At 42.1% G+C, this 21827-nt stretch overlaps 1 protein-coding gene across 4 annotated transcripts in view; it reads right to left on the bottom strand.

Moving 5' to 3' along the window:
* The window catches only part of celsr2 (cadherin, EGF LAG seven-pass G-type receptor 2), a 67750-nt gene that overhangs the window by 12310 nt on the left and 33613 nt on the right, over window positions 1-21827 (bottom strand). For all 4 annotated transcript variants that reach the window (XM_030419333.1, XM_030419334.1, XM_030419336.1 and 1 more), the window contains exons 4-16: window positions 19391-19613; window positions 14741-14856; window positions 14532-14620; window positions 7459-7616; window positions 6881-7044; window positions 6453-6578; window positions 3884-4053; window positions 3085-3264; window positions 2880-2993; window positions 1671-1827; window positions 1331-1472; window positions 1115-1235; window positions 13-196 (exon numbers count right to left, since the gene is read on the bottom strand). In XM_030419333.1, the coding sequence (XP_030275193.1) occupies window positions 13-196; window positions 1115-1235; window positions 1331-1472; window positions 1671-1827; window positions 2880-2993; window positions 3085-3264; window positions 3884-4053; window positions 6453-6578; window positions 6881-7044; window positions 7459-7616; window positions 14532-14620; window positions 14741-14856; window positions 19391-19613 (1944 nt within the window). The remainder of the gene's footprint in view (window positions 1-12; window positions 197-1114; window positions 1236-1330; window positions 1473-1670; window positions 1828-2879; window positions 2994-3084; window positions 3265-3883; window positions 4054-6452; window positions 6579-6880; window positions 7045-7458; window positions 7617-14531; window positions 14621-14740; window positions 14857-19390; window positions 19614-21827) is intronic.

The raw sequence follows: 21827 nt of genomic DNA, 5'->3' as shown, positions 1-21827 counted from the left end.
ACATATTCTGACCTTCGCAGCCGTTAGGAGAGACCTCAGCGAAAGGGTTGTCACAGCGGTCACACTGGCGTCCGATGACTCCGGGTTTACACTGACACTGGCCGCTCTCTCGGTCACACGCTCTGGAGAACGAGCCGACAGGATAGCAGTCGCACAGCAGGCAGGTGTCGCTGCCTTCAGGACGGTAGTGGTTGTCCTGGAAACGGGAGCGAGGAGAGGGAAGTGCTGATTAACAATTTCTTTTGTTATCAATGTTTCCACACATATTCCCACTTGAAGGGTTTGACAAGCTGCAGCTGCCTGTTCAGGAACATCTGGCTGCTGAAAGACGAGTTTATGTTCCCCACCTGAGTTCTCCTAGTGAGCCTTCAGCTGTGTCACAACGAGATACAACATACCAGATAGCAGGTTTTCAATGTGTTCACAGTGACCCCATCGAATTTACTCCAGAAAGTCAGTTTGCAGCATTTGCTCATTTTTCTCCCACAATACATTGCAACAACCAAAATCCTGCCAGGAATACTTTCTCATGACTTTATATAAGACACGACCACCTTTGAGGTAAGATGAAGTGAAATGTATTTTTTTGTTTTATGACCATTTCACTTGTTTTTAAACATTTTCACTTGTCTCCTTGGCAAATTGATTTTTCTCTATACAAGCGTGAAACGTGTGTGTGTGTCATTTTCTCCAATGAAGGGGATCAGGAGCTGCTGATAACTGTGAAACACTGTTAAAATGTTAGATGAAATATTAAGATAATTGAAGATCAGAAGCTCACATATTGTCTATTTGTGCGAGGAAATCTTTACACTTTGAAAGATCATATCCATCATTGCTAACTGAAAAGGTTCATATGACCATTTTATTTGAACAACGATGAAAGTCAGTGTTTTGTGACATCGCTTTCAGATTTTATTATGCTAATCAAGATGATACTGATTCATTGCCCATTTATAGTTAATTCTGTTTTGATAAGATTTCTTTTTGTCTTTAATCTAAATTGAGCTTAATGAATAAAAGTAAAAAAAAGAAAGACAGAACACCTGATGAAAGGACTGATGCACCATCATGCACTGTGATTAATGTCATAGATCAAAGCTGCAGGTCTCACCTTGCACCGACACTCTCCACTCGTCTTGTTGCAGTCCGAGTCGAAGCCCTTGTCTGTCTGACAGTTACAGGGGCCGCAGGTCTTGTGGCCCCACCAGCCTCTGGGACACGGCAGGTCGGTCCTGTACACAAACACAATAGATTACATCACGTTGCAGAGAGAGGAATAAAGCTTATTACACACAAACAGAGTGTTACATAAATGTGAGAACTGTACTTTTTCTCGCAGTAATAGCCAAAGTAGTTGTTGGGACAGTCGCAGGAGTAACCACGAGAGGTGCTAAGCTTCCTGGTGCACGTGGACTCGTGCTCACAGGGGTTCAATGAGCAAACATCAGTGCAGTTTGCGCCATAGTAGCCTGTGAACAAAAGAGAAACAGATGTGGATAAGCTGCTGTGCAACAACATGGCCAGTAAACTGTAGTAAGCAGGGAAACACAGACATAAACATAATTTCAAATGGGCTGAATATACATTTATAGGATGACTGAACAGCTTTGACATCTCTATGTGACCTTCCAGCCAGTCAAATGTTACGTTCATGTACGCAGACTGACCAGCGAGGCAGGTGCAGGAGTGGCTGTCCCAGTCGTCGCTGCAGTAGCTGTTGACAGGACAGGGGTTGGAGCTGCAGGGGTCGGGCACGCTACAGCCAGGCTCCACGTTCACCTTCCTCGCTTGAGACAGACTCAGTGCGCCTCCCACCCGCAGACCCTGTAGGCAAACAAACAAACACGTGTACAACTCCATAGAAGCACTTTATGCATTATTAATTTTCAGATATTACGGGCAAATCTGCAATTTCTACAGGCGTCTCAGGTGCTGTGTTGGTGTTTTATAAGTGAAATGTGCAAAATACGTGAAAAATGCCCCAGTATGTGCTGCAAACACAGAAGTTGCTTTTAAAACACTTTGAGGTACCAGTCTGTGTAGCTTTCATGCTGCAGATGTCAACTTGCACTCCATCATCAGCTCAGGAAGTTAACGTTTTTTTTTTTCCAAACACGCTGAGTGAGCATGACTCAAGACAAAAGTATTTGGGTTAAAGTGGGTCAAATCTGTTTGAAGAGCATTTCCTCTTATTTATGGGCCACGTATAACACATGAACACTAAATGATGTGAATAACCCTCATTGACATGGAGCAATTTTAGAGGCGCCTGACTCTCCTGCATTTAATTTGCTATTCCCACCCTATTCTAGCAGTCAGCATCATATGCCATATGTTATTTGATTCAAGTGAAGCTGGAGTTTCAGTCTGGCTCATTTATTTTTGTCAGAATTTAGTGTTGGATTAACTTTTTTCTGCATCTGGCCTTTTATTACAAATTACAGCTCTGGGTTTCTTTGACAAATCAATGCTGCAGAACATGATGGTGTGACCATGTTTACTACAGAGTCCCTGAAAGCCCAAACAAGATGTGTGATACCACTGAAAAGCTTATTAAAGCATATGCATATAATTTGCCTTTAAAGGTTATTAAACGTTTCAGAAAAATAACTATTTATAGCTGGCATTGGGTGTCTAATTCTTTGAGTGTTAATATCGCTATTGTTTTTTTGTGTGACTATTATTTCACCCATGTTTGCCTTTTTTTATATGTATAATATCAAATGAATTGTTTTTCCTCTGGCTGTCCATCTACATTACCCCTGTTTATCACTCTTACATTGTTAAAGTCACCACTTTTTTATTTTTGCACCAATAAATAAAAAAAGACATGTTCATGCAATCTGATATGACTGGAAGCTATAGTAAGGACGGACCTGTATACATCCACGGAAGCCATGCTGAATTTTCCCATCAGGCCTCGCCAAACCACCAATGCTCACAGTCTTCAGCTTGGAGTCCCGCAGCTTCCCATCCACCTCCATACTAGCCTGAAAACGTGCAGGACACAGACTTTTATGACTACAAAACTACAAGAATAAATTGATGGTGATTTAAAGTAACTTGGATACAACAACTCACCAGGTAGAGCCCCTGATCTAAAGACAACACTGCTTTGTGCTGGCTCGCTGCTCCCCCCAGACTGCTGATATCTAGCTGCAGATGATGCCAGTCTCCGTCATTCACCAGCACCTCCTCCACACGGGAGAGAGTGGAGTCTTCCCCTCTGTGCAGCCCCATCAACACACTCCCCCCGCGCAGCTACGAAGGCAGGATGAGAAAGAGTGGCGGGAAAGAGAGGAGACAGCAGGAGGGAGATTAAATCCATGTTCAGTAACAGAAGAGATAAAAGACCACCAAGAATCAGCACTGTACCACACGATGAAGAGAAACATCCCTCTCTGACAGTATATATATGTTTCACTCTGTAGCCAAAGTTCAAACCTTGAACTACGTGTGCATGGCTGGAAATAGATTATCAGACAATTATGTAATATCAAAGAGGCGTCAGTCTAGACGGGCACAGAGAGCAGTCAAAGACTGGGCTTAAAAAGGCCTCGGATGTTACAATGAGTGTCTGATCAGCAGGGTTTTGAGTCAACGTCCTCTGATGTTCAGTGACGTTGCTGCGACATAGATGGCCAACAGGTGGAGCCTCAATCCTACCCTGTTGTATCTGTTTAAAACTTCAGGTGAGGGCCGCTGTCTCGCTCCCGCTGGACCTCAGAGTTCAGGTCTTTGCTTGTCAGATTAAGTGACAAATAACCGAGAATTCCTTCAAAACGTTTCTTTACCTCCCACTTGAGGATAAAGGGACATAAATTTGCAGAACCGATACCTGAATGGAGCGACGAGGTGTGTTTGCGTGCATCAATGTTACCTGCAGTGTGAGGTTGTGCTGCAGGCCGGAGGAGATGTGCAGCAGTGTAGCGCTTGCCTGACGTGTGCGGAACATCAGCTCTACATGCCAGGGGACGGAGCCCGCCGCCGCCGCCATGTTGTTCCACTGCAACAGACTGTTACCCTGGAAACGCTGTGGACTCGCCATAACTGCAGCAAAAAGAGGTTAAAGAGCAGATGATATGTAAGGAGAGAGTGAGAGGTTGGAAGGAATGATGAGTGAGTCATTATCATCAAGTCCAGTTTGTCCTCTGATCAATCCAAGTTATTGGAGCTAAATAAAATCTCAGTTTATCACATCATGATGCTTTACTTCATCATCTGCCGGTACAACTGCACTGGAAATTCGAACAAATTAGATACAAGGATATCTCCCTCAAGTCAAGAAAGTGTTTTTCATCGTGTTCGATGTTTGAGATTCACTGTGCAGAATGATGTACATGCAGATTTTCACATTCATCTGAAGTAGAGGGAAAAAACATATCCGACATGAATTATTATTCAAAGTGGAGTATTTCTATACGACTTAAAACACGTCTCGAGGGCGTCTTGTAAAACCCTGGTGACTTCTCTGTTAGTGTAGCAGAGAAATCTTTATTTCAAATCATTCCAAATGTAGTTTCACTCGTGTTTGTGTGCACTCATGCACCGCCACCGACTCTGAGGTCTGAAAGAAGCTTTCTGGCTCTTTCGCACATCGAGAGTGACACGAAAGGACACCCTGCCTGATGTGAGACAGTTTCCCTCTCATTACTCTGTCTCTGTACAAAATGAAGAAAAGCGGCCAATCGAAATGATTGATTAAGGATGGCAACTGAACCCGATGTACTGCGGATGTTGTTGTCGGATTGGGGACAGGAGAGAGATGCAAAAAAAGAAACTGCAGCACAGTTTCAGTCACAGTTTCAGTCGCACTGTTTCACATTCACACAAGTAGATAAAACTTAAGCATCTTTCACGCACTTTCAAAGTACCATAGTCAAACATTTCTAAACTGTTGAATGTTCTTTGTTTTATTAGGTGTTTGTTTTAACTGTGATTGTACATTTTCATCATGATTATTTAATGCTGCATTAATCTGGTGTGAAACGGCAGGTGACAACAAACAAATATGATGACAGGATAGTTTCATTTTAAATATTGATTGTTTTTGGTTTTTATGATTTCAAGGAGGATATCTAAGTTCTAGCATGAAGACCATATTCACATGGCAGCCATTTTCCCCTTCCAGGCACTGCCTAGTCGTACAAACCTAGTGAATCTGACAAATCATTAACATCTAACTTCTCCCCCATCGATCGCCAACTGAAAAGACGATTGGATAATGCAAATCTGCGGGGACATCGGGCCATAATTCAAGGTAAAACAAATCAGCAAACATTAGCATTCAGCCACTTCCTAGCCAATGTTACAGGTTGATACAGTGAAGAACAACCTGGTTTTAGTGCCAGGCAGTAATAAATGTGTCCAAGATGTGCACTGATATTTGAAAATAATGTAAAGTTCCAATCAAGCTGAAAGTGACAGATTGAAATAACTTGTCCAACTTAAAGGAAACCCTGAAAGAGTCTACGATCATTTAAGGCCAAAGAGAAGCAGGAACTCTTCAAGTCTGAGCAGCTGCACCAACTCAATTTATGTCATTTGGGTTAAAAACTATTCACTGGTTATAATCAAAAAGAGACGCCGCTTTATTTTTTGTTGGGTCACTAATCAGCTCGGTATCAGCCGGTTGTTCAAGCCGGTTGATTAAAACACCTTCAAGCTATCAATGCTCATTAAATTACATTTAAAGATCAATTACATGAGATCACATTCCCAACTTTTTCCCGCAGACTGGCGTGCTCTAAACGACACATCTGCCCTCATTGCAATACTCCAGAGCAACTTCTTATCCTCAATTTTATAGCCGATATGCATGAATTATGCTCTCTTAAATAAATCTTTTTTTCGATGTCGAACATAAAAAAAAGGTTTGCCGTTTTGCCACAGTCGTTTAAATTCCTCTGTCTCTTCTCAAACTGCTGTAAACTATAAATCAGCACAGAAGACAGCTGCAGAGGATCCGGTGTGACAAATCCAGACACTGGAGAACATGACAGAAACATAAGAAACATGCTCTATGTCTTCAAAAGTCAAAAAGCAGTTAATCTTGAATGGTTCAACATCGTCTAAACCAGAGGAAATTGAGCCTTGAGCAGCATGATTCTCACAACTGAAACTAAATCTGTCATAAATTCGGCATTAAATCTAGTCATCAAAAAGCTTTTTATGACTACGAATGTTTAAAATCAAGTCAGGATCATCACCACTAACTGCAAAGCACATAATGGATGTTCCACCTGTTATTTTCAAATGCAAATGCAGCAGCGTCTGCAGCAGTGTGTCTGTTACTGTCTCCACTCTGCTTATTTTAACCTGACGGACGACAGCTTTGCGCTCGGTGACAAGTTCAGTCCCAGGTCTCGGGTAAAAACTGCAGACAAATCCGTGTCTCATCTCGTCTTTCCGCCCTGATGCCCCACACTCTTTCCACTTGACTCACTCACCTCTTTGGCAGTTTTGCCCTCCGTATCCGAGCGGGCAATCGCAGCTGAAGGAGCCCCACAGGTTCACACAGGTTCCTCCATTCAGACACGGGTTGGTGTTACAGAAATGTCTTTTTGCAGAGCATCCTGTGAGAGTGAGGGAATAAGAGGTTGATCTATCTGTTTGATCTGCTCTACCTCATTATTTCATCAAAGTAGCAAAGCTTTAGAGGGTAATAAAGTATTCATAGCAGGTACAACGATCATTTCCCACTGACTCCACTTCCCTGCTGTGCTCATTATACTCATTGTTATTTTCTTTTCCTCTGCCAGTCTCTCTCACTTGGCTGCTCGAACAATAAAACACTGTTTGACTGCAGAACAGTGACAGGTTTAAGAGATTAAGTAAAGGATAAGCTGTGGATGCCAAACGGCAGGTCAAATTGTACCTGGCAGAGTGCCGTTGTTAGCGATGAAGCTGGCCATGTCGATGTGCTGGTTGTCGATACGCAGGTTCTTCATGCAGCCCACGAACTGCCGATTGCGTACGGGGAAGTCCTCTGGGAGTTTGGGGACTCCTCCGAGGAGCAGCGGGCCGGTCAGGTCCAGTGATCTACAAAACACAGAACCCATGAACATTTACACATCCGGGGTTTTTGCGTTTCCTTTACATCATCAACATTAATAGGAGGAATGCATGAAAAATTCATCACAGACAGAGTTTGGCAGTGTTTCTTCTCCCCCCGGGGGGTGAAAACAGAAAAAAAAAAGATAAACATCCCGATAAAGGAAAACAGCGAAGCTTAGCTAACACCCTGGAGATGTTGAACTTTATTTCAAAACAAGTTTACTCTCTCTCTTAATAAGCCAGCTGTCAAGAAAGTAATCAAGTAAATTACTGCAGTCAATACAGGAGTAATAAAGGGATGTGAGGCAAGGAGTAAAAGGCTATTTACAAAATTCCTGCAGCAAAAATAAGATTTTTCTTCCGCATCTTCATGAGAGAATTCTGTTGATGCACACTTACTTTTTGGACCCTGACTGGCTGCCCTGAGCAGAGCAGGTGTAGTTTCCGATCACGTGACCGAACCGGAGGGCCACGGAGGTGTCGCAGTTGTCCACCGTCACCACGACGACCTTCTGGTCCGAGGGGCCCTGTGGCAGTCCAGCCTGGTTTAAGATCGGCTGTGGAGGGAGAGACAAACTCATGAATAGAAAGATAAATTATGGAGCTCATGTTTCTGGGGAGGCTTCGGACAAAACAATGAGGATTAGGAATGCACAATGCCTCAGCAAAGTCTTTGTGTGCACTGGAGAATCTGGAGAAAAGTTTGTGGCTCCTTGGTTAGGTTTTTTTTAATTTCATCCAACAGAGAATTTAACCATGCAATCTATGTTTTTAGTGCTTTTGTAATTGAGAGAATTCAGAATATTATCAGTTTTATTTTTTATCTGTACGCAAGAGGCTTTTTATAAGTTCGGTGCAATGCAGCAAAAGTATTCAAATAGCTCGATTAAGATGACAGATAAGACAAGTTGTTTTCCTCCTATAGTACTATATTAATTTGACAACTCCTAAAAAAAGGTTTGTCAGCATAAAGATAACCAAGCAGTGGGAGAAAAAAAGGAAAGAGAAGAAGAAACAGACGTATCATGCTGCTATTTTTAAGGTGCTGAAGTATTTTGGTCACCCAGGATTTATTAATAGGACTCAGAAATAGGTTGTTTTCTAGTGAATTGTACAGAAACTCGTGGGACTCTCAGCCAGTGCTAAGCTGTATGTAACTTTCATGAGGCAGATTAAAAACTGGAGCTTTAAAAGTGAAAAAACCCCCAAAAACAACCACATAGATGATCTTTTGCATCTCACTCAGTTCAGGCCCCGTTCATCTTTGGTTCTCTGTTGTCGAGTATTTTAATAATTCATATCATAACAGCTAGAGCTGAAGGCAACGGCTGGCAAATGTGCGCACGCGCGCACGCGCACACACACACACACACACACACACACACACACAGGAGGAGAGGAGCTCTCTCTCTGCAGGACATCGTCCCTGTCCACAAAGGATCTTCTTCATTGTCTGAGAAATCAATGCAGGGAGCAACAAAAGGAGGAGGGGTCTGCGGGAGAGAGAATGATGATCCTGTCAATAAAAGGTTGTGACCTCTTTTCAAATCGGCCAGTTTCTCTGAGGTCACGTAGAGCTCATTTTAACCCCTGAGAGTAGGTTCAAGCTGGTGTCGCGAGCGGTGACCAGCCTCACTCAGGCAAGGACCGGCCGCTGAGCTGTCAGCTGGTCAGACAGGATTTAGGCAGGAATTAGCTGGTCTACATGAGCAAAGATGATATGAAGCGTTGGCTCATTGCTGATGTGTCGATGGCGGACATTAAGCGCTGTATTGTCTGGCTGTTCTGCTCTCTGTGAGGTTAAACTAAAATAGATCCTCGTGAGCCTCAGGAATGAAAATTTCCTGACTGCTCCGCTGATATGCAGCCTTGTCTGCGCTGTCTGATCCCTCATTTAAAAGCTCAGAAAAACAACACCCAGCTACAGATACGGTGTCCATTTCATTGGCTGGTGCAATGTATTTAGCAGCTCTATCACAGGAAATCCATTAAGACAAAACACACTTCATCAAGCAATACAGTCATGACAAATATGATTCAAGCCCAAGGCACAGCTGCAATTAAATTTCCCTCACATGGTTTTCTCATAGAGTAGATTAGATTAAATCTCCATGAGCCTTTAATAATATGACTCTGTAACGGAGAGGCTGCAGTTAGTTACATTCCTGTGCTCACTTTGTGTCTTGTGATCACAGTGTGTGCTGAGTGTTAGTGATGTGAATGAGATGAGACCAATAATAACCGTCTTGCTGCATGTTATCACAACACCTGACCTAAGTCACTTGAACATTCTGGGGCAAACAGAAATGTCAGAAATATGTGCAGGCTGCAAAATTTACTTTTTTGTCTGCTATCCAAAATGCAGAGTGAATGTTCAAATTTTGGCAGCCACTCACTAGATTATCATTGTTTTTCTGGCTGGTGAGTGAAGCAAATCTACCTGGCACTTGCATATTTTAGCACTAATGTTGAGCCCTGAAAATGTGTGATGTAGAATAGAAGGATAGAATGAAGCTTTATCTCACCAAAAGATAAAAGCAGCACAAGAACATGTAATCTATAGAAAAAAGAGGGTAACAAAACACAGTCAAAAGACACGCTGGTAAACAATACTATATACTACTTGCTGTGTGTGAATGTTTGTGAGAATATCTGATGACTGTAGAAATCTGATTGGACAGTCTGCTAAGCAAGTGTATCACTGCTGATGAGCAGGTCAACGCCTGCATATACGTTGTATAAACGTGCACGTGAGTGGGTAAATGTATTGTGAAGCGCTTTGAGTGACCAGAAAACAGCAATAAAATGCCAAGTCCATTTACCATTTACCATGCATATGGACACATCAGTGCTTTGAGCTTAATGCTAAAGTCAAAATGCTATGCTAACAGCAGGTATAATGTTTCCCATGCTCACCATGTATGTTTAGTGTGTTGGAACACAAACATTTATAATTTAATGCTAAAAGATGAAGCTAAAGATGAAGGGAATGTCATTAATTGTGCAGAGAGGTAAACCCTGATAAACCAAAGAATCTGACAAATTAAATGATATCTAAACCTGTTGATGGTCGTAAAGAGGTCACTTAAAACAACATTATGTTACTTTTCTACCTTAAAATAACAGCTTCTGTGATTTATAATATTGTGTCTTCAATCAATTGTGCAGCCCCACTTAAAAGAAAGCACAAACCTGTTAAACTTAGAATAAAAACAGAACAAAAAAAAAGTGGTGTGTGGCCATCGGCATCTTAAAATGTCGGCTATGTTAGCCACATTCCTCCTCAGTCCAGTCTGCAGTTCAGGTGAATGATTTCTTCCTCTACAACAGGCTCTGTTATCAAGCTCTGTTCCCACAGGAAGTCTCACCACTCACTGCTCAACACTGAAATGTTAAGTAGATGGAAACAGACACTAATAGTCGCTTTTACTTCTCAGTTGATGCTTCAATTCGTTACAAATTTGTTGATGATGAAACAAGTAAACATGCAGTGTGAACTGCCAAAGGTGAAATCATTCGACATGCTTTTTTCCACGGTTTTCCTGTCGCTGTGAAAGCTCCGAAACAGGCAACGCTCCAGATTGGACGCTCCTTTCACTGACCTCTGCTGTCATCAGTCACGGCTGTTGACTCTCCAATAATGACTCTCTGTCAGGACGTCTTTCTGCTGCACAAAACCCTGTCCTGTCAGCACTGATTGGAACGCACATATTTACCCAGGGCCACATTAAACACTACTCTCACTCACCGCTACAGGGGATTATGGGAATATGAGTTCCCTGTCACAGAGGTTGACAGGGGTTGCGCAGGAGGAGCATGGCAGCAAGCAACACAAATATGGGATCTAAGATTGACTGGAAAAACCATAGCAACAAGAGGGGTCGGCCCTGAAGCGCAGCGTCCCCGTTCAAAGCCCGAGTCAATACTTCTCTGGGCTTTTCTTTACCCTCCTTTCGCTCTTCTCCTGCTCCGCTTTTCTGTCCTCACTGGAGAACAGAGAGTGAGGGGCACCTTCCCCGGGGCCGCATCATTCACTGCCCATGGTCCCAAAGGAAGCAGAGCCAAACACAAAGGCAGCGGTCATTGCCATTCTCCACAGTCCCCCGCCATCCTGAAAGCCACATTTCAATCTAAAATGCCCCCTCCCCGCCTCACCCTGCCCCACCCCCTGCGGACAGGGACGGGTCAGAGTGGGCCACCATGGGATACCTCCAGAGGGAGGAGCCATGTTTCTACCTCAGCGACTCACAGGATGTGGAACATGAGAGGAGGATTAGTTCAGCCAGAGCTGGGGGCTGGACCCCGGAAACTTGTCTTGATGCTTAATACTAAAAGTATGGCATTTATTCAAAATAATGAACCTCATAAGTGCACTGTTCATGGACATAAATAAACAATTTCTGTTGCTCTCAGTTAAGAAACAATCAAGTTACTATGAGTTTTTAATGTTATAAGTTACTGTTTCATGTCTCAGTTATCTAAAGTTAGTTCACAGCTATATTCATTTATATGCCACCAAATCCAGCTCCACAGAAACGTGTGTTTCAGTCCAGTGCAACAAAGCAGAACCTGTTGTCATAGAAGTATAAAGCTGGTTTATCAAACTGGTAGAGAGATGATGAACATCTACATGTTGAGATGTGATAAGTTACAATAAAATACAATACGATAAGAAAAGGAAAGATAGGATAGGATTTGATAAGATAAGTTGCCATACAACAAGATAAGCAAAGATACTCTGAGCTACGATAAGACTGTATTAATCCTGAAGGAAATCCTTCTGCCAGAAATTGTTTAAAAGTCAGTGTTTTTGTTTTTTATTCTTATGTAGCTATTAAGTAATAATATAAAGTGTAAAAGCCACTAATAATGACATCAATATCATCAGAAAATAAGTGAACTAAATAAAAGCTAAATACAACAGTTGCATAGACAATGACATTGTGACATAATAAAAATAAAATAGAATATCTCGCCTGATTACGGATGGGAGGATCACGATAAAAACAGGGAGATAAGTTAGTCATTTCCATTATCGAGACAATTGTAAATCGGTAAAATCGTAATTATCCTCACATGATAGTCTGATATAGATTTTCCTGATTTATTTTCAACAACAGAAAGATGTGTGTCCAATTTGTGATGCAATAAAATTATTTGTTTCTGCACCTGCAAACCTTAACACATCTTCACACGTGGCAAACATGCAGATGTAAAACGATCGAGTCAGGAAACCAATAAAAAACCTTGATGTCATTTGATTTTAGGGTTTTGTAAGTGATTAATGAGCCAATAATGTGTTCATGGCAAAAAAAACCCAACTAGTTTTCGTCCAAAGTCGACAAGATTCCCCCCCTTCATCACTTCTTCTGGCTAAAATCTGACACGGACACGTTATCATAGACACTGAATAGAAAATCTGAGCAGCAGGGGTGTTGCCTGGCAACATCTTTATGATGCAAAGTGACTTCCTCAATAGACCAAAATGTGACATCCTGTGTTGTTGGTCCTGGCTGGGAAAGTAGTGAGAGACAACAGCTCCATACATTCCTCCGCTGATTGAGTTGTTGTGATGTTCTTATGGAGAAATGTATTAATCAAAACATATTTAGTCCAGTCTGAACATGTCTGGAGTAACACTGCCTCCCTACACTCTAGCTTTCATTCATTCACCCTCCCCTCCCTCCCCTCTCTTGTCTGAGTCTCTCCCTCCATCAGTGTCTGGTTGGCACGTTGGCTCTTTTCCAGATCATCAGCCTGTCAGCAGCGATTCTTTAGTCTGACAGCGCAGCAGCACTAAAGAGGCAGAACGACAAACTTGCACAGCTCAGGGTTTCCTGTCTGATCTCTGGTTAACACCCACTACAGTTATGGACGTCCTGAAGATGAAGCTTTTTGTCGAGAAAGCATGTGAGCTTCCAGTCATCACTGCAGTCTGTATGGCAATAAAAGTACACTGTTGTCTGCAGCGGATCAAACCTCTGACCTGATTTCACTCTGATTATTTTCTGTAACTATGTCTGGTATTGTGCTGCCACCCCTGATGAGGGGAGCAGTAGCTGACAGACTTAACCAAAGGTATGTCAGCTAATGTTTGGTAATTAAAGACGGAAAACCAAATGATAACATAGTAGTGGTTTAACATGCACAGTCCAATTAAAAAAAAAAACAGTTTGACATTTCGGGAAATACCCTCTTTTGCAGATTGAAACCACTCTCATGACTGTACAGAAAATATGAAGCTACAGCCAGCAGCCGGTCAGCTTAGTTTGAGACTAGAAAAAGGTGGAAACAAAAGCAAAACCCTCTGTAAACCCACAATGTGTTGTTTTTACACTTGTCAGTTTAAACAAATAATGTGCTAATTTGTAATTTTAGTGTTGCTGGTGGTTGGATTTTGATGTCTTTGGACAGAGTCATGCTAGCTGTTATCTCAAAAGTCGGCACTTGCATCAAATTTGGCTGTTTGTGCCGCAGAAAGACACAAATATTTTTGAAATTGGGGCAACATATCCAGAGAAAATGCAACAATGCAACACTTCACACTGGAGATAATAAACGCTCACACTGATGAGTGGTGTAAACAATATTGTATCACATGTAAACAGTACACTTTGTTGAAAACATTTTAGACAAGAAATAGACAGTGAACACTGTCTTGTTTTACAGTTTGATCAGAGTATGACAAGTCTGAGCGATGCCCCTCAATCAAAATGAGAAAGAGACTGAGGAACGGCTGTCTCGATCTAACTACACTCTTTGTGTCAATGCGTGCATGCAAAATCTGGAACAACAATCTGTAGTTGATACAACAGCCGTAAATGCATCATCTGTCACAAAACATGTCATCTGTTTTCGCTGGCAAAAAAGGCTCTGGGTGCAGGCAAAATGAAGAGAAGTTCAACACCGTTCATTGCATTTACTACCAACACTGTAGATATTCAATGCTGGTTTAAATAGTCCCAAATTCAAGGCTTATGAAATATTTTATATGGGGCTGAAGTTTCAGAAGACAAGTCAGTGTATTTCCCCAAATGTCAAACTTTTTTTTAAACAAGATATATTGTATGTCCGAACAGAAGTAAATTAGGGGCTCTCATTTGTTATTACTTATGTGGGAACACTTAATTTAGGACTTGAGGACTTTAAGGACTTCGCATAAGATCGACATGTCACCTGTCGTGAACATGAAGGGGTCTTGATTAATGTTAATTACCGTTATTATTAAGTGTCATTAAGAATCATGCAGTCAATTTATGTCATTTCTGATGGGGTAAGGTCAGGGTTAATTGAGCAAAAGACACTTAATGACAACAGTTAAAACATAATTTAGATTCCTTCATGTTCATGAAAGGTGTCAAGAAAGAAATAGAAAAAATATGAACTCTACAAGACTTCAAAAATAACCATGATCCAGCATCTGTAGGTAAATGGCATTTGAGGAGTTTCTGTTCATTTATTAAGGATCATACCTTGTTGTAGTAGTGCACCTCGACCGCGTGCCACTGGCCGTCGCTGACTCCTCCGGGGATGTACGGTGAAACTGTTGTTTTGGTCTCACCTGGAAAACAGTCAGAGGTGACTAAATGCAACACACTTAAGACAAAAACACCATGAAACAAAAAAAAAATGCATCTTTTCAGTAAATCATGATAAATAGGTAAACCAACAGGTGTTCTACCTGCAGAGAAGGTGAGCTGTATCTGCTCATTGATGATTTCCATGGCAATGAAGTCGTGTTTCTCATTGAAGCGCCCGTTGTAGAGTAACAAACCGTTTGGCTCTTTAGTAGCAAACCTGTAGAAAGCAGACAACAATTTAATTTGATTACATCTGACACGCAACAGTCCTTTCACTGTTTTGTTCATGTATTTATCTCATACATATGAATCAAAGGTTGGGGCTAGATTATTTTTCCTTGGAGTTAAAGCCTCATGTTCACCTTAGATGTTGTCCAGAAATGATTGAAAAAACATCAGTGAGACACAGTGTTGCACTGGGTGACTTATTCATCAATAATGATGAAGCAGGGCCTTATTATATATTTAGGTCTTAAAAAGGAACCGTACATTTGTAACCTGATGTCCTTACTTTACCTGACTAACAAAATATACTTTAACAACAGCCTATACACATATAAAGACACCAAATGACATGATTCCCGATGTGTGCTGTAAAAGCGCACGTGCAGTCGGCCATGCCTGCACTCCACATTAACAAATAAAAGAAGAGAGAGAAAAGAAAGAGGGCAGTGGTCGGGTTTGACCTATTTAAATACATCTTTACCATCCCCTCACATTCACCTTGCTTCCCTTCACACTGAAGTGCTCGTGTCTCACACACTAACACGGTGTGACGTGTAGCTTACTGTGGTGAAGATGAGATGCAGAGGTTTCACAAAGATCACTGAACAGATAATGAGGTTAATCATGAACACAAGGCAGAGTCAGAGGGAGAATACGTGAAGGAATACAGAATCTGCGTGCCATGAATAGATATCAGAGGCACATTAAACGACACACTACAACACGGAGAAAGAAAACTAGGGCAATGTCAAAGTAGCAGGGTGGGGGAAACGCATTACTGCAAGTAGGAAACACAGGAAGACAGTTCAGACTAACAACAAGACAGTTTCAATATATATTTTCTCATGGAGGAGAACACAGACAGCCGCCAGTGCTGCAAGCGCAGCTTCAAATTCAGACGTCTGAAACCAGATCGCCCAGCGTATTCAAGCACATTTCGATATATCTGCACACACGTGATTGAAACTCTGAGACCAGACGGCCGACGGTGCCTCGCACTGGGATCAAAGCCTGTGGTGGAGCACATGGTTTAAAAATATCACGCTTTACCTGTCAGCTGTGGTCTGCGGTCGTAAATCTGATTCTGTGGAAATGGGTCGGCGTGATGTGTGAAAGTATGTTACAATAAAAAAAAGAAGAAAATCCAGGACTAACTAGCAGATTTATTCATTATCCCTCCCACAGGGGACCAAACAATGAGTCTCCTGTGCACATCTGCCAGCTGTAAGGCCTGTGTAACTTATTGGCATCTGTATTCATTGTTCATTAAAAGGATTAATGAATTATTGTTTGAAAAGGAGGCCCTGAAAACCACAAAGTTAGTGATGTTTTCTCCGTTTGAAAAACCAGACAGAGCTGCTGTCTTGATCTTTTAAAGTGGAAGGATATCATTCAAGCATCCAAATATCTACATGCTCTCAGACACCATGAGCAGCCCACCCCCCGCTTTCAGGGATCATGGTTTGAGGGTATCCTGTAAATGATGCTGTTCGTGCAGTATTCTTGAGATGGAGAGGAGCCAGAGGGCACGGCACCGCTGACCTGCTTACTGAGAAAAACGATAATCATGACCTCAGAGGAAAGAGGATGCTGATGCTTCAGCTATGATAACGACAGCAGAGACAGAGGGCAGACAGAGCAGGCTTCAACATATCCAGAAAAAAATACAGAACGCCACCTACAATCACGATCCAGAGTCTATTAATCCTCCTCATTAGGCTTCAAGTCTGTGATGGATCGATTTAAAAGGCTTCCCCTCATTGCCCCCCTGAGCCCTCTGAACTATGAGAGTAATCAGGCGGAGATAAATACTGATTCAGCTGGCATCACTGCGTGTCACATTAGGCACCCATCAGTAAAAATAACAACCAGTCTGCCCTTATGTAGGGAACCATGTCACGCTATGCTAACATGCTGCAATGCACAAGATGTGTGCAGTGAGGAGGAAAAAAAAAGAGACCATCAGTGGTATTTTCCAGCCTACATGTGTGAAAAAAATGATAGAAAAAATCCATGTCAGATTATATTTCATAAGATCTGCTGGAAGGGATGAAGGTGTGATGCTCTAATACTTTAATAATATAACTTTAGCTTTAGAGGGATGTTAGTATCAATCGGTCTATTCACCACATCAGTGCCAACTGAAACATCTCAAACACACATTATATGGTTTCAGATTAAACTGTTTATTTTGATATGCCCAATTCCTAATATTCACACTGTTTGAAATTAATGCAACATTTGGATGGAAACTTGTCTTGGGTTTAAATGTCGAAGATTGTCATCAAATTTGGCATAGATATTCATGTTCCCAACAAGTGTAATTGTAATAACTTTGTAGACCCTTTAACTTTTCTTCTAGTGCCGTCATCACGCCATTACATTTAATTTGTTCAATAATTTGGTTTATATCCAAATACCTGAAAAACCTCACAGTAAGGCTAGTATGGTAAGTCTTTTTGAACACATGGTCTTATATGAGTTGAACCATGACAGAAAATTATAGACAGCACAACTATTAAATGTGGTTTGTGCTGATCCAATAACTCTCTGTACTTTTTAGTGAAATCTCAGCCTTAACTTCAGAGCTCAACAGGCAGAGCTGTGACAAATGAGACCTAAAATTAGCCATCACTCTGAGTGAACAAGATCCACATCCTGAGCCGTTCATCATAACAGAAGGTCTCCCTGAGTGAACCTGATCCATGCAGGCTCAGGTAACAAAGTCACTTGTTGACCTCACCTGCCTCAAGCTCTCAGCATCGGCACTTTTTACACAGCAGCTACTTCACAGCTTCTGTGACCTGCCAGTGAAACTTAGACCACTTTCAAAACTGGTTTGAGCAGTTCCATCAAAAAAGAATGTCATCTGAACCTCGGCTAAAGAAGGACCGAGTCCATAAAGCTCACAAGGGGGGAGGATATTATTTCCATGCGGCAGCCATTGTGAGGGGTCAGCCCCTGCCAAACACGTCTAAGGTGACATGTTTCACAATGAGTAAAGCAAAATGGCAGAACACATTCCCTGTGATACCATCCGAGAGGTGATACTTGTTGTCACTTGTTGTGACAGATATCAAACAGAACGGGCTGCTTTTATCGTTGATTACATTTCATCACAGGGTGAATTCATGCTGATTGGAGGTCCTGCTGTCTTTGCATGTGTTCAGTGTTCACAGCTCATCTGCTCGTTTGTAAAACACCTCCCCCTCCGCAAACCAACTCCAAATGATCAACTACACACATTAAGCGCCTCAGCTTCAAAACTGCTACACCTGCGTCACAACGATCCTGAAACAAGTTCAATGAAAAAATAGAAAAATGCTCATCTATGTGGAAACACCTTCACTATTACATTCATAATGACCAGAACCATGATTATATTACAGGGCACTGCCACAAGGTGAAATAAAAGCAGAAATGAGACCTTGCAAAAAGCAAAACTGAACTTAAACTCTTTACTTTTAAAACTAATGTTATAAATTCTACATGAGGCGTTTGCAGTTTTTTGCCCTTCTTCTATTTGTGCTATGTAGGAAGAAGAAGGAACCTTGGGCTCAAATCTTTGCTATTTTTCACAAAATGCTAATTTTGGTTCATGTAATAAAGTTCTGTCCAAAAATAGTCTGAACTGAGTGTGTTCTCAGTCTGCTAATGTTTTCCTGCTAAAGTGATATGAAATCATATTGTCCCTATTTAGACGAGTCCCCCCGTGTGGTAGTTAAAGTGAAAGTATGAGCTTTCTCACTTTTGCCAAAGTTAGCCAAGGAGATTAATACCACTCACATGTCTGCACATGATGCTTCAGCTGGTTAGCTTAGCTTAGCATAAAGACTGTATAATTGGAGGAAACAGTTCGCCAGGCTCCATCTGATGGTAACAAAATCTGTAAAAAAAAAACAAACAAAAAAAAACTACACCGATAACTCGCCTGCAGCTCCCGTTAACTGGAGACCTAGTTATTAAAGAATAACTAGGTCTCCCAAACTACAATAACAAATTTGCAGACATACATAATGACTGCACAGTCATCCAAAGGCGGCCTCTGTCAGGCTTCACCTTGGGGAGTAAGACTGTGCAGAAATAGGCCAGGCGCTGACTCACAGCTCAAAGTGACCAGTGACACTGACTGTAATAAGATCAGACTCACTCTTGGCTGCGGGATTAACATCTTCATGTTATGCAAGTCTTCCAAAACGCAGCACCTTGTGCTCACTTTCTGTCCAGCTTTAATGCAACAGCTGCACTTCAGTACAGTATACATGCCTCTGATGCACACTATGTTGGAGCAGTGGTTCTGTATTTATAGCACAAGAGCTATAATCTGATATCATCATGGCTCTACAGAAGATGGCTGTTGTTCAGTGAGCCCATTGCTGCTATTAAACGCCATTATGTTACATAAATGTGAGGTAGAGGGGGCACTTTAGCTGGAGTATGGTGTGGGGGAGGATGAAGAGTGAATAACAGATAACAGGCGGTTCAGGTGAGCTGCAGCTTGGTGCAGGGGAGGCGGAGGTGCTTACGTGAGAGAGAGGGTGAAGTGAAAGCGCTGGCGGAGGCCCTTGAAGGTCAGGAAGGAGTGCGGGGGGAAGTTGCGCGTGGTCATCTCGCAGTAGGGCTTCTCGTAGCCGCCGGGTGGACACTCGCACTTGAAGCCCCCAACCAGCAGGTTGACACAGGAGCCGCCATTCTTGCAGACTCCTGGAGCACAGCGGCCCGAGCGGGACGACAGCTCGCAGCGTTCGCCTGGACACAGAGAGAAATTATGATTTATATAGTTTGTGACAAGAAGCATCACCACAGTCTTCGCTGTGGTTTCCACCGCAGGGAATCCACACTGCTATTTGTGTTGTTACAGAGGTGTAACATTATCCTGCTAAAATACACAGCTGCACTGCTTCAAACACACAGGAGTGGATGATAAATAAATTAAGACATTTTCAACAAAGTGTATTAGAGGACAGAGTTTCTCTCTTTGACTGCATCTGCAGTTTCTCTCTCCTCTGTGTCACACCCAGCATGACTCCCGTCCTCCCTCTGGGGATTTGTTTGCAGTTTGTGCTGCATTTATATTCAGCGGGACACTGAGTTGGAAGTGTTTATGCATTCAGACTCCAAAGCTGCAAACAAAATTATTGCGGTTTCTGCAGACCATGGTGGCTCATGATGATTACCTCCAGCTTTTTCACACTAAACAGACAGATGAGGAGTTTAACTGAATATCACTGGCTTATGGACATCTGAAGACCATTTACTGAGTTTTTATAGGCAAAACAATTTATTAACAGAGAAGTCAATCAACAGATAATCAGTGACAAAATAATTAGTTGGTTGCGATGGGTCCGTAGAGTAGAGACAGAGAGCAAACAGTGATCAATCTGAAGGGTTAGACCAGTACAGGAGTGTGCCAGACGTCCATAGACAATGAGACTGTGTCCCTGTTGGACCTTCATCCTCCTTCCTCCTTCCTCCTTCCTCCTCCTCCTCGGCTTGCAGTCCGGCTCGCATGTGCCGTTTGTCTGGATCCTCCGGATGGGAGGCTGCAGCAGCTCAGGCGAGACTGCACACTCTGCCATGCGTGAGCTGGAATTTGTGTCAGGGCCACTAAGTCAGCAGTGTGCAAGACTTCCGCTGCGTACCACAGCTCTACTGTAACACTGACACACAACCCACATCTTCATCCAGCACCACTCACACACAGGCCTTTTATTTACTCTCTGACTGTTAATCACTCTATTCAGTCTGCTGAAGGCAAGTTTCTTTGTCTTATTACTGTTGTTGGGGTCTATTCAGGCAAAGTAAATTCAAGACATGCTGGATGAGACGTAAAAGTTGTTGATAATGGCAGTGAACATTTTTTAATTTACAGAGATTATTTGGAGCCGAAGAGACAAAGAACTTCATTTAGAGAGTGAATGATTAAACTTTCAGTTACAGTTTACAAGGAGGCCAAAAATAACGGCAAATTTTAAACTGTGATTTCATGTTTAGATATGGTTAATAATTGCTTTATAGTTTAGTAATAACATTCTGTAACACTTTAAGGGGAAACTGATGGATTCATTATGGACAGAGATATCGTCTTTTTAGTTTCACACATTCCCATATTATTCTTCCTTTTCATAACCTGGCATCTTAATTACACACAATGCAATTTATCCACTGAGAGACATCACTATGTGAAATTTATCAGATTACATGCAGCCTTCTCTGGAGCCACAAAAGGTTTTCCGTTCTTTTGTTCCACATATGCAGTAGTACTCCACAACACCCTTTAAAGTTACCCTTTAAATAGAAATGCTAGGGTTGCCAGGTTGTCGGCAAACACAACCTGGCAACTTTAGCTGGTTTAGATGTTTGTTGCTTACAGTTCCTCCTGTAAACTGTTGACCTCCCAGAAGAAAGCTGCAGAGCATCCAAGTTAAAGACTGACTGACATTTATAACAGCAGCATCGACTGCTTGTTGCTAAACCAGAAACCTCTCGAGCACAAAGCTTTTTTAATGGCGGTTTCTTCAACTTGTGTGCATTCCAAAAGGTGATTTTAGATATTCTTTATGATGATTTACTAATCTGTAAGATAGACAAATTGTCTTTTAACTTAAAGCCATCAGTGACAACTCTAAGTATTATGAAGTGGTATTAAACCTCGGCGCACATCTCAAAGCCAATCTGTTTCAGAAGCTACAAAATGGAAAATTATAGCTGCTCTCCTCCCAGGACAATTTGCTGTTGTGTTCTTACTGATGCGTCCTGATGATAAACAGCTGGCCAGCCGGCTGGAAAATAAAGCCTTTCTGTTACAGTGCTGTCTGCCTCGTTATTAATTCAGCAACTTGCTTGCGACAATAAACTATGTGTGTGTCTTGAAGCAGCCACGGTGGTCAAACATTGCATCAGCAAACAGAGCTGTATTAAACAGAGACGCTCAGACGGTATCACAATGAAACTGAGATCTGC

Source organism: Sparus aurata, chromosome 6 (assembly GCF_900880675.1).
Source record: "Sparus aurata chromosome 6, fSpaAur1.1, whole genome shotgun sequence".
In the NCBI taxonomy this organism is placed as follows: domain Eukaryota; kingdom Metazoa; phylum Chordata; class Actinopteri; order Spariformes; family Sparidae; genus Sparus; species Sparus aurata.
The sequence above is the reverse complement of the archived record's forward strand: the minus strand, read 5'-3'. Positions and strand labels throughout refer to the sequence as shown.